The sequence below is a fragment of the Zea mays genome, chromosome 8 (genome assembly GCF_902167145.1).
Source record: "Zea mays cultivar B73 chromosome 8, Zm-B73-REFERENCE-NAM-5.0, whole genome shotgun sequence".
Classification (NCBI taxonomy): Eukaryota; Viridiplantae; Streptophyta; class Magnoliopsida; order Poales; family Poaceae; genus Zea; species Zea mays.
The window spans coordinates 118,900,602-118,912,730 of NC_050103.1; the positions used below are offsets into that span (position 1 = coordinate 118,900,602).

The following is a 12,129-nucleotide window of genomic DNA, read 5'->3' on the forward strand; positions in this document are numbered from 1 at the left end:
TTGTTCTTTCATAGCCTGAGGCAGCTAGCTAGGAGTAGGGTAATGATGTATCCCCTGTAGTGAAGTCGGCCCGAGGCTGAGGTCGGGCGAGGCGGAGACTTCTCGAGAGGCCGAGGCCGAGGTCGGGCGAGGATGTGACTCCTCCCGAGGCCGAGGCCTGGATCAGGCGAGGCGGAGACGTTCTCCCGAGGCCAAGGCAGAGGCTGAGGCCTGAGGTCGGGCGAGGAGGAGACCTTCTCCCGAGGCCGAGGCCTGAGGTCGGGCGAGGCGGAGCTCCCTGTTGCGCCCGAGGCCGAACTCGTGGGAGATCGTGACTCAGTTTTACCCTGGTGGTTGGCACAGTAGCCGGAGCGGGGCGTACAGTGTTGTTTTCCTGTCAGAACGGTCAGTAAAGGGGCAAAGTGACTGCGGTCACTTCGACCTTGCCGACTGAGGCACGCGTGTCAGGATAAGGTGTCAGGCGATCCCCGCATTAAATGCGCATGCGATACGGTCGGTTGGGAGGGCGATCCGGCCGAGGTCGCTGCACGGCAAAGTCTGCTCAAGCTGGGCTTCAGGCGAGCCGAGGGTGCGCTCACTGCCTGAGGAGGCCCTCGGGCGAGGTGTGAATCCGCCCGGGACTACTGTTCTCGCCCGAGGCCGAGGCTGGGCTCGGATGAGGTTGTGTCCCTTGGTAGACGAGGCCCTGACTTGAACCGCGCTTTATTAGCTGTTTATGGTTTGTTCCTAAGATGTTTTCCGGCCGCGTTTAGGAGTATTGTGGGTACCCCTAATTACGGTACCCGACAGGCAGGGGTGCTAGCGCGGACTCGTTCCGAATAGTGAGCTACGAGTAGCTCGGAGGTGGATCTGAGACACGAGTTATACTAGTTCAGGTCGGAGCCCTAGTCTAGTGTAGCGTAGCTCTAGTCGTAGTTTCCCTATTTCAATCGTCTCCTCGCTTCGACTCCGTATCGTCTTGAGGCATCTTGGGTGGCCTGCTGATACAAGACAACTCTAGATCTTTCCTCCCTGGCGAGGTCCCTCCGGGGGGCAAGATCTAGGTTTTAGAGGAGCTCGTCGTAGTTATCTGCTAGGAGATTGAATGTCTTTAGGTTCATCGAGCTGGGGACATTTCCCTGGATCTTTTTCTAAAGGAAGTCCTCTTTCTCGACATGATTTCTTAATTCATAGGCGACTCTATGTCGTCTAGGGGCATCTTGGGTAGTCTGTCGACTCGGAGCACCCTAAGATCTCTCTCCTAGAGGGCGAGTTCTAGGGTTCTTCGTGAGGAAGAAGACCATCTGCATACACGCGGGTCGTCTGGCTCAGAGCGCGGTCCGTCTAGAATGACATAGAGAGGAGCCGCTCCTGCAGTAAGGTTGCAGACCGTCCGGTCCAGAGCCACGGACCATCCACGCTCCCGCGGAGAGCATCACAAGACGATACACTTCTAGTGTTTGACCCTAATCGGAGCTAACACAGAGAGAAGAATCGCAGAAAAAAGTCTCAGAACTGTGTCGTTTTTTAGAGGAAGGAGAGATTGCTTTAAGTTAAGGAGAAGCTGCTCCAAATGAACCGTCTATGTGCGCGTTGATGGTGCTCTAGCTCTAAACATTCATGTCGGAAAAAAATTCTCTACATCCGGATGCAAAGACACTACTTTGCAGTCTCTCACATTCACTATTTGAAGACCAACAATAGATTAAAGTTTACGATTTAATCCTTGGTAATTTGTTGAACCTGCAGTGTTACGTGAGGGCCTGCAAACCAGCGAGAAATAATTTTTTTCCATCATGTCACAGGGTACATGTGTGCTGCTGACGCCACTGCTTCGCCATGCCATCCCTTTCCCACTTCTCGGCAAGTTGGAAACCAGCAGCCAGCTTCCCAGTACCCAGCGCAACCTCGACCGAGTTTCTCTTTTTCTGCTTTATATAAGAAATCCATCAGCGTTTCTTCCTTTCTTGGGAATCAAGATTGATGCGGGGTAAGCAATTAGTTGTGGACTGCGATTAGCCAACCGATGGCCGTTTTTGACCTCACAACTTTGCTGGCCCCGTGTTACAAGCCCGACCATGCCTGCCGTCCCGGCCGCTCTCTTCTGAACAACACTTTCTACACAAGAATGTATTTATATATTCTTTCACAGCTGTAGCAACACAAATTCCGATCAAATTTAACCCGTCCACAGTTTTCAAGAGACGACGAGAATTGCGAATCACCGGTGCAGGTGGTCAATTTCCAACCCCGACTCGCTCTGCAGCAGCAGTGCAGCGCTGCAGCCCCTCAACGCGAACTGAAATTCACTCTGATCCGTAGATTTTTTTTTACTTTACACTTCGCACCCATTCCCGTGAGCGCCGCCGGCCCGCCCGAGCCCAAAACCAGACCACTGGCGCGCTGCTATTTTCCCCACACGGACCCTCGCCGCCGCGGCGATCCCTCTCCTCCACTTCCTCATCACAACATTCAAGAACAGACCGGGGCCTTGCGCAAAAGAACAAAAAAAATCTCAGAACACACACACACACCTCTATCGCCCCGACCTCGACGCGACCCCTCTCGCTTGGATCCGGACGGCCCGGTCCCTCCGCCCTCCCATGCGCACGGCGCCGCCGCCGCCGCCGCAGCCGACATGACGCTCGCCTCCCTCGCCCGCGCCCTCGGCCGGTCCGCGCGCTCCTCCCGCCCGCGCCAGGCGAGTATCCCTTCTCAAGTTCTCATCCCCTCCCCGGCCCCCCTATCCTCCTCTCGCAGGTCTGACCTCTCGCTGCTCCTTCTAGGGTTTCCAGCTCGGGGGCCTCCGGCAGCCGCCCGCGCCACCGCTACCGCCGCCCGTCCACGGCGGTGAGGGTGGGGCGGCAGGATTTGTTCGCAGCTACCTGACTGCGGCCTCGTCGGCAGCTCTTGGGAAGCCATCCGCGGGCAAGACCGTGGATTGGAGATATGTCCTCGCCAGCCCACATTTCCGACGCCTCTTCTCGGACGGGTCCAAGAAGAGTACGTCCCCTCGTTTTGATGAGATTATTACCAATGGTTTTTGGTGGCTCTGTTTCTGAAATGGTGCCCCTTTTCTGATTTTAGACTACGAGAACTATTACCCCAAGGGTAAGAAGGAGGTGCCTAAAGGAGATGGTACAAACAAGTCTGAATCTAAGCGTAAGTTTCCTTCGCGCTTGACTTGATTGTGTAGAGGATGTTAGCCATGTTATGGATGCAAATATCATAGCTTTTTTAGGCGCCCATAGTAAATGGAATCGGTGCATATATTTGAGTTGACTAACAAGTTGCCAACTAACGTGTTATTTGTTGATTTCCCTTTTGCTGCAACTAGGGGTGGTAATGGATCGCGGTTCAAATGTTTCTTCATTTTTTTGAGCCTTTAAAATAATTTTAGTTCAAAAGTGAATAGAAATAGAGCCCCATCCTAATCCGATCCGATCCTTAAATTTTATAGTGTAAAATTTAGAGCCCATTACCACCCTTAGGCTGTCTCCAGCAACGTCCCCTAAATTCTATCCCCTAAAGGAATATTCTCTGTCCTTTACAGAACCCTCTAAAAAATTTCGTCCTCTATATCTTCGCCAACTCCAGCAACGTCCTCTAAATTCGGTACTCTATATCTACAGTGATAACAGAATTCATATACTCATTTTTAACACTCATTTTTTTATATTAATACAATTTGAACTTATGTGCGTAATGGAAAAATAAAGTTATTTATTTCTAGAAATTTTATAAAAATGAATTAGGAACTAATTATAATAATTACATTTTGCAACCGACATTACTAATCGTTTTTTTATAACGTCGTCTACGTACATATCTATATATGTATTGGACATAAACTGATAATACTAATTTAATAATCTCAATTAGCAAAAATGCTGTTACTATTATGTTTACACGCAAAAAAAATAATAGAATTAATCGGCCAGCGGAGGTAGCTGAGGTAGCTGTAGACCACATTGAAGAGCGGGCCCCAGTTCTGACCAGGCGGATAGCGCACGTAAAGACTCCTCTATGTTTAGAGTTCGCCGTACGTCCTCTATATTTTAGAGTTCCTTTTAGAGTTCCTTGTTGGACGGTGTAGAGAACGTTTCGTACTCTAAATTTAGAGTACAGAACCATTTAGGGTGCCTTGTTGGAGGCAGTCTTAGCTGCAACTGCTTTGGTAAATTGTTATACCAGTTATACTTTATAAATGGCTCTTGGAGTACGGATGTATAATGATTTATGCACACTGTGCTTCAATGTGTAGTTTTGTGACATCAGTGCTAACTATTTCACTTCTGATGAAATGCAATATTCTGGCGCGCAGAGGAATCCAATACAGATGAAGGATGGAATTTTCAGGATAATGCTATGAAACACATGCAGAATTTCCTTGCGCCTTTATTGATTCTTGGCCTGATGCTATCATCCATGTCATCTAGCTCTGCAGACCAGAAGGAGGTGATTACTTCCTACTTTGTTAACCTTGTTCAGAATAGTTCTGCAAGTTGATAGTTTCATTTGTTATTTTGTTCCTTTCCTGGTAAGCTATGTTTGTTGGGTTATGTTTTAGTCCCCTAAGAACTGGTACTCTATGTATGTTTGTGTTGTTCACACTTGCAAAATTTGTTTGTCAAACTTCAAAGAAATGAAGAGAAAAGACTGCGCCACTATATAGTCTTTAAAAAGGCTAGGCACTGTATTTAACTCTCTGCCCTGTCCTCCAGTCAAATTCCCAGGATCACAATAAGGTACAAGAAACGCCAGGGAGTAGAACTGTAAGAGACACAAAGACCTTAGAGGCTTAGAGACAATACACTATTGCAGAGTAACCTTTGTGTAATTTACTGTCCTAAATTGAAATTCTTTTCATTGATCCTCTTCCGCCAATGCATGGGAGAATTATTAGTTTGCTACCATTTCCTTTGTCCTTGAAATTTTCTTAGCTGGCCTTTGACTGTGAATTCAATATTGGGAATTCATTGTTTTCTGTAACTAAAAACTGTCAAGCAATATCATTTCATGTAAGTATATACATTCCCTTCTAAGGGCAACGACTGCAATGCAAGCAGTCCTTCTTTGCAAGCGTGCAAGCAAACCATCTGGTCCATTAGATCGTGATCCAACCGTAGGTCACATTTAACACTTAAACCTGTGATATCCTGGCCCCTGGGATGGGATGTCCTGGCCCAAGGCTTAATAGAATTAATAGTGTAATCATACCAACAAGGTGCATCTTCTTTTTCGGAAGCCTATCTCGAAAGAACCTCCAAGTTAAGCGTGCTTGGCTTGGAGCAATTTGGGATGGGTGACCGACCGGGAAGTTTTCTCGGGTGCGCATGAGTGAGGACAAAGTGCGCACAAAAGACTCATGTTGGTCTGTGGGGACAATATATGATCCTAGAGAGCTGCCAGGAGTAAGTACCGCCGGTCCAGGGATTGGACGGGGTGTTACAAGTGGTATCAGAGCCAACCCTCGCGGTTTCACGGGCGTGTGTGGGCTAGGGGGGTTCGGGTATATGGCGCATGGCGCATGTGGGCCCGGAGTGGTCACATGGCATGGTATATGACGACACTAGACATACAGACGTGGCCAAGAGGGGAGGTTCCTGGATTGGGGTTGACCGACGAGGACGTCGGTCTTCTAAGGGGGGTGGATTGTGATATCCTGGCCCCTGGGATGGGATGTCCTGGCCCAAGGCTTAATAGAATTAATAGTGTAATCATACCAACAAGGTGCATCTTCTTTTTCGGAAGCCTGTCTCGAAAGAACCTCCAAGTTAAGCGTGCTTGGCTTGGAGCAATTTGGGATGGGTGACCGACCGGGAAGTTTTCTCGGGTGCGCATGAGTGAGGACAAAGTGCGCACAAAAGACTCGTGTTGGTCTGTGGGGACAATATATGATCCTAGAGAGCTGCCAGGAGTAAGTACCGCCGGTCCAGGGATTGGACGGGGTGTTACAAAACCCTTCCACCACCAGCTCAATAATCTTTATAAAAAACCCCTAACAAACCATGGTTGTATCTGTGGTTGGATCGTAATCTAATGGACCAGATGGTTTGCTTGCACGCTTGCAAAGAAGGACTGCTTGCATAGCAGTCGTTGCCCCTTCTAAGTGTGCGTACTATAGTATAATGGTTCGTTATAATGTCTTTTGTATCAAACATCTGCAGATAAGCTTCCAAGAGTTCAAGAACAAGTTACTAGAACCTGGTTTAGTTGATCGCATTGTTGTTTCAAATAAATCAGTAGCGAAGGTCTACATCAGGAGTTCACCTCATCCAAAGAGCCAAGGCCAAGATAGTGATATCCATATTACTACCACTGATGCTCCAGGCAAGCCTGCTCCCAGCAGATGCAAGTATTACTTCAATATTGGTAGTGTTGATTTGTTTGAAGAGAAGTTAGAGGAAGCCCAGGAAGCTTTGGGAATAGATCCACATGATTTTGTCCCAGTAACTTATGTTGCTGAAGTAAATTGGTTCCAAGAAGTTATGAGGTTTGCCCCAACAGCATTGATTGTTGGTCTATTATATTTCACGGGAAAAAGGATGCAGAGTGGTTTCAATATTGGAGGTGGTGCTGGCAAAGGAAGAGGAGGTATTTTCAACATTGGAAAAGCTACAGTGATGAAGATGGACAAGAACTCCAAAAATAAGGTTTGTTATTACTTTTCTTATGTTACTCAATGTTTGACTTGGTTCTATATTTGATGGATGATAAAAATAATCTGGCCCAACACCCAAATGATTTTGTGCACAGGCTAATTCTTGACCTCTGATGACTCCAATTGCTTAATTTTGTTGTAGCTTCATTTGCCCTTTTCTTAAGAAACAAAGCATACTACATGAAATTCGAAGATTTGTCTTTTCATCAATGTCTACTTTTCTGCTGGTCCAGGTGTTTTTTAAGGATGTAGCCGGTTGTGACGAAGCAAAACAAGAAATAATGGAGTTTGTGCATTTCCTTAAAAACCCTAAGAAGTATGAAGATTTGGGAGCTAAAATACCCAAAGGTGCTCTACTTGTAGGCCCTCCTGGGACAGGGAAGACTTTGCTCGCCAAAGCTACAGCAGGAGAGTCTGGTGTGCCATTTTTGTCTATTTCTGGTTCAGATTTCATGGAAATGTTTGTTGGTGTTGGACCGTCCAGGGTACGGAACTTGTTCCAAGAAGCTAGGCAGTGTGCTCCTAGTATTGTATTCATTGACGAAATCGATGCTATTGGTCGTGCAAGAGGACGTGGAGGTTTTTCAGGTTCAAATGATGAACGTGAGAGTACTTTGAACCAGCTGCTTGTAGAGATGGATGGATTTGGAACAACTTCTGGTGTTGTTGTTCTTGCTGGGACAAATAGACCTGACATCCTGGATAAGGCATTATTAAGGCCAGGAAGATTTGATCGCCAGATAGCAATTGACAAACCAGATATAAAGGGCCGTGATCAAATATTCCGCATATATCTTAAAAAGCTTAAGTTGGACAACAAACCATCATTTTATTCTCAAAGGCTAGCTGCCTTGACACCTGGGTTCGCAGGAGCTGACATTGCCAATGTTTGTAATGAAGCTGCTTTAATTGCTGCGAGAAGTGAGGAAACTCAGATTACCATGCAGCATTTTGAGTCCGCAATTGATAGGATTATCGGTGGTTTGGAGAAGAAAAATAGGGTAAGAGAATATCATAGTAGTATAACCTATGAAGCTGATTTGTGAGATTTATTTCGGTGCCTTATTGGGATCCTAATTAAGTTACTTGACAGCCTTTTTCTATGTAATGTCATTCTTTTTGCACATGCAACTATTATTCCTTATGTGGCCTCTGAGAACGTTAACCCTTTTGCAGGTCATTAGCAAACTGGAGCGCCGTACTGTTGCTTACCATGAATCTGGACATGCAGTTGCTGGATGGTTCTTGGAACATGCTGAGCCTCTTCTAAAAGTTACAATTGTTCCTCGTGGAACAGCTGCTTTAGGCTTTGCACAATACGTCCCAAATGAAAATCTTTTGATGACAAAAGAGCAGCTTTTTGATATGACATGCATGACATTAGGTGGCCGTGCTGCAGAGGAGGTACATTTTCTTCTTTCATATCTTATTTTTGCTAATGTTTTATGATAAATAGTCAGGCTTCACGAATGTTTCTATTATACTGTTAAATCTGTACTAACCAATTCAAGTCATTATCTCTTCTCTACTCCTATAAAGCATCAGTTTTCCTGGATTCACCATCGTCATTTCTGCAAAAAGTCCTTATACTTTTTTATAATCTAACCTGCGGTCCCAACATCTTTATCTTCAAGTTTCCACCGTCGCGCGTCACGTCCGAAGCACGTAGATCTATTTTTCTCACCCACATATCGACTAACAATCAGATAAGATAAGCCTTATCTCTTGCCTGAGTAACCAAGCAACATCCACAAGCACTCCCTTCTCCTTTTGTTTTCGTCGTTTATTAATCCCCAACTTTTCGTCTCTTTCCTAGTCTCCAATTCCCTCACCTAGATTCTTCTGCATCCTGCTGTCTCTGACTCGCCAATCACCGCTGCCGCGGTGACCTATTTTTCTCCCTCACGTCTTGCCTAACAACTAGATAAAATAGTCTTATCTCTTGCATGTCGTGAATCTCCGCTGCCATGTGATACGTGGCTGAACAGCCGAGGGGGAGGAGGCACCGCCGCCGCCGTTACTGTTGGTAAAGAATTTGTGAGATATTAAGGTCGCTGATAATATATGTATTGTTTGTTTTTATATGGTCATTGTGCGCTAACATTTTATCAATATTTATGTGCTGTCACAACGTACAGTATTGTAGATGTTTGAATAGAGTGAATCAGCTGTTAGTTTGAACAAGGGATGACAGTGAGGCGGGTTTGGGTCGGGGACCTGCAGGTTTTGGACCTGTCGGGTCTGGGGTTGGGTCCTATACTTTCCCCGCAGGGCTTCAGGTTCGAGGGGCCGAATTATTGCAGGTTCGGGGTGGGTTTCAATACCAACCGGCGGGTTTCCCACGGGCCCCGAACTACATACAGCGACAGGCTGACAGTAACCCAGCCCACCAGCACTCATCAGCCCATCACCTACCCCAGCCGGCCAACCCCCAAATCGGTAAAAATCCAAGGGGCCAAGACGCCATCACGGCAATACCCCAATCCCAGTGCCGCCTCCCCTGCAGGCCTGCTGCCTCACTGGTCATCCACGGCACTCGGCCTCTGCATCTAGCCGTTGGGCGGCTCACCTGAACCCTGATGAGCGCACTGCACACACAGAACCCAACGGCGGCGAGCACATGTAGGACCGGACGCCTGCCTGAACCGCCACGCCCCTAGCGCTGCCAGGACAGCGAGGTGCCGCTCAAGGGCTTGACTACCAGTGTTTCCTACTTTCCTTGTCTACAGTTGAACTGTTTGCTCAGGTTGTTTGAGTGATCTACAGGTCGTTTGATCTATTGTTTCCTTGTCATCCATTTTGAGCAGCGAACTTTGGACTTGCAGTTTCTGTTCGTGCACATTTTCTGTTTGTGAGCAGCGAACTTTGGATTTTTTTGTTATTTTGGTTGGGTTTCGAGTCCCCGGTGAGTTTGGGTTCAGGGTTCATATTTCACCCGATCACGGGTTCGGGCCGGGTTGAAATTTCGGGTGCGGGTGTGTGGATGATGCACCTGCTCTGATCCCGACCCACTGCCATTCCTAGTTTGAACTTCCCACATTCGACAAGGACATTAATTATAGCCTGCTTCATTGATATTATCGCCACTTAAATTACGATCAGGTCATGTGAATATGGTCATAGTTGTCAATTTAGTAGAAAAATCATAATTGGCTTGGTAAAATCAGGATACTGCATCATGTAAACTTTTGATTGCATTTTAAGTGGACCAGAAGACGCTAATATTTTCCATTATCCCCTTTGCCTATGTGAGAAACATGTCGATACCATTACATTTATCAATTTGGTTGCCATCTAAATATTATATATAATCTCAAGGTATTACTTCGTAGAAATAATAATCAGTTCCCTGTGTTCCAATGTCATATGTTGGGGTACCCGTTTATTTCACAGTATTCTCACCAGAAATTGGTATAAGCATATTGTTGAAATGCGCTAATTGAGCTTTGTTTCAGGTTTTGATTGGCAAAATCTCAACTGGTGCTCAGAATGACCTGGAGAAAGTTACCAAAATGACATATGCACAGGTCGCCGTGTATGGTTTTAGTGAAAAGGTTGGGCTTCTGTCCTTCCCCCAGAAAGATGGTGGTTTCGAAATGAGCAAGCCTTACAGTAATCAGACAGCATCCATCATCGACGATGAGGTCCGGGAATGGGTTGGCAAGGCCTACAAGAAAACAGTTGAATTGATAACAGAGCACAAGGAGCAAGTTGCACAGATCGCAGAATTGCTGCTCGAGAAGGAAGTCCTACACCAGGACGATCTAACCAGGGTACTAGGAGAACGTCCATTCAAGGCACTGGAGCCAACCAACTACGACCTCTTTAAGAAAGGTTTCGAGGATGGTGGTGACAACAGCCAAGCACCAGCAGAGAACGCCGAGCTGCCTGATGATTCATCTCCCCCAGTTGGTGACGTTGTACCCACGTAGTGTTTCTCTCCTCAACGTCAGAGCTGTACATTGAGCGCTCATTCTCGATAGATTCTTGTTTGTTGGTTGCATCATAAAAAAGATCTGTATAAATTCGCGCCCAAGCTGATTATGCCACTGTGGAAATGCATTTGGATTTCCGTAGTGTCAGTCCGGTCGATAGGGTGCCTTGGGTTCTTCATGGCACGAGCAAATGTTCTGATTCTTGTATTCGAATGTTTTGAAATATTCTGTCTGACGGGACTGCGGAGTTGGCGCGAGAAGTGTGCTTGTTCAGTTCTATCTGAAGGCTTAGCTGTCTGTAGCTGTAGCTGGTAACAACAGTGGCTAAAATGGTACCTCTGAAATCTTTGTGACAGTAACAAGCCATTTTCCTTTGAATTTTTATCAGGTAGTCGGCGCGATTACTTTGTTTGACAAGCACAAACTAAATGTCTTGGTTTTTAGTAGGCTTGGGCAGCCCAGAAACCAAAGTAACCGAAACCAAATGAATCAATAGTAATTTTGGTTTCATTTTTCCGAAAGTCGAAGTAACCGAAGTAATTTCGGTTGTAGACCTAAGAAAACTGAATTAACCTAATAGACTAATAGAAGTTTAGGCTTAACCCAGTATAGGAATCCTAAACCCTAAATATATAATAAGCACACAACCTCCCAAAACAATCTATCTCCAACCATAAATCCTCTATCCGGTCATCTACGCGTTTATGCTAAACTCTAAAATTGTGTTGGTTTTTTCTTCTTCTAAACTTTGGTTGGTTCGGTTAAAACCGAAATTCTCAGTTTCGCATGTTCTAAATGCATATTTCGGTTCTAGTTTTTAGTAACCAAATTCTCTAAAAAACCATGGCAATTTGAAAGCTTAGGCACCTGGTACTGCTATGTATTGTAAGCTTCACAAATGCATTACTAGTCCTACCTACACCATGGCAATTTGAAGGCTGCCCACTAGGCCACTACCAGGACCGTCTGTTCGGTCCTCAAGAAGGCATCGTCGCCGTGCGGGAGCTTGCGCGCGAGCCCGTTGAGTATCTGATGGAACGCGTCGCCCGGCTGCGGGAACAGCACGGCGCGGTTCATCGCCGAGGAGCCGCTGCTTCCTGAGCACCACCTCCACCGGGATGGACGTGAGGATGGTGTCCAGCCTCGGGACGTCGTCCTCGGCGACGAACACGCCCATGTCCGGCCACGGCCTTCGCCTCCTGGAAGTGGAAGCAGGCGCCTGCTGGGGACTTGTTCTCAAATGCTATGAGCTAAGAACAAGGCAACACAGAAAATGTTAAACGATAAGGTCCTTCGTCCTTTAAAGCATTATTTCCCTTAGGATATAACGATCTCCGGACGAAGGTCATGAAGGACGAACCTTCATCATCACAGTATACAAAAGACGAAGCATATGAAACATAAAAGATAGCATGAATAATCATATAACATTATTCATTTAATTTCATTATCTTATCATAGAGTAATAGAAACAATATTGAATTATAAATGTACCTTCGGCTCGGAAGGGGATGAAAATACAAGTGTGGCTCAAAAGCAAATGCCAAGTCA

At 46.3% G+C, this 12,129-nt stretch overlaps 1 protein-coding gene across 1 annotated transcript; it reads left to right on the forward strand.

The window, feature by feature from the left end:
- The first annotated feature begins 2,424 nt into the window (after window positions 1-2,424).
- LOC100278654 (uncharacterized) lies at window positions 2,425-10,838 on the forward strand. Its single transcript, NM_001151857.2, has 8 exons — window positions 2,425-2,680; window positions 2,766-2,982; window positions 3,067-3,141; window positions 4,304-4,437; window positions 6,150-6,635; window positions 6,877-7,644; window positions 7,820-8,047; window positions 10,099-10,838. Exons 1-8 carry the CDS (start codon window positions 2,618-2,620, stop codon window positions 10,573-10,575), a joined length of 2,448 nt encoding a protein of 815 aa, NP_001145329.2. The 5' UTR covers window positions 2,425-2,617; the 3' UTR covers window positions 10,576-10,838.
- The last annotated feature ends 1,291 nt before the right edge of the window (window positions 10,839-12,129 follow it).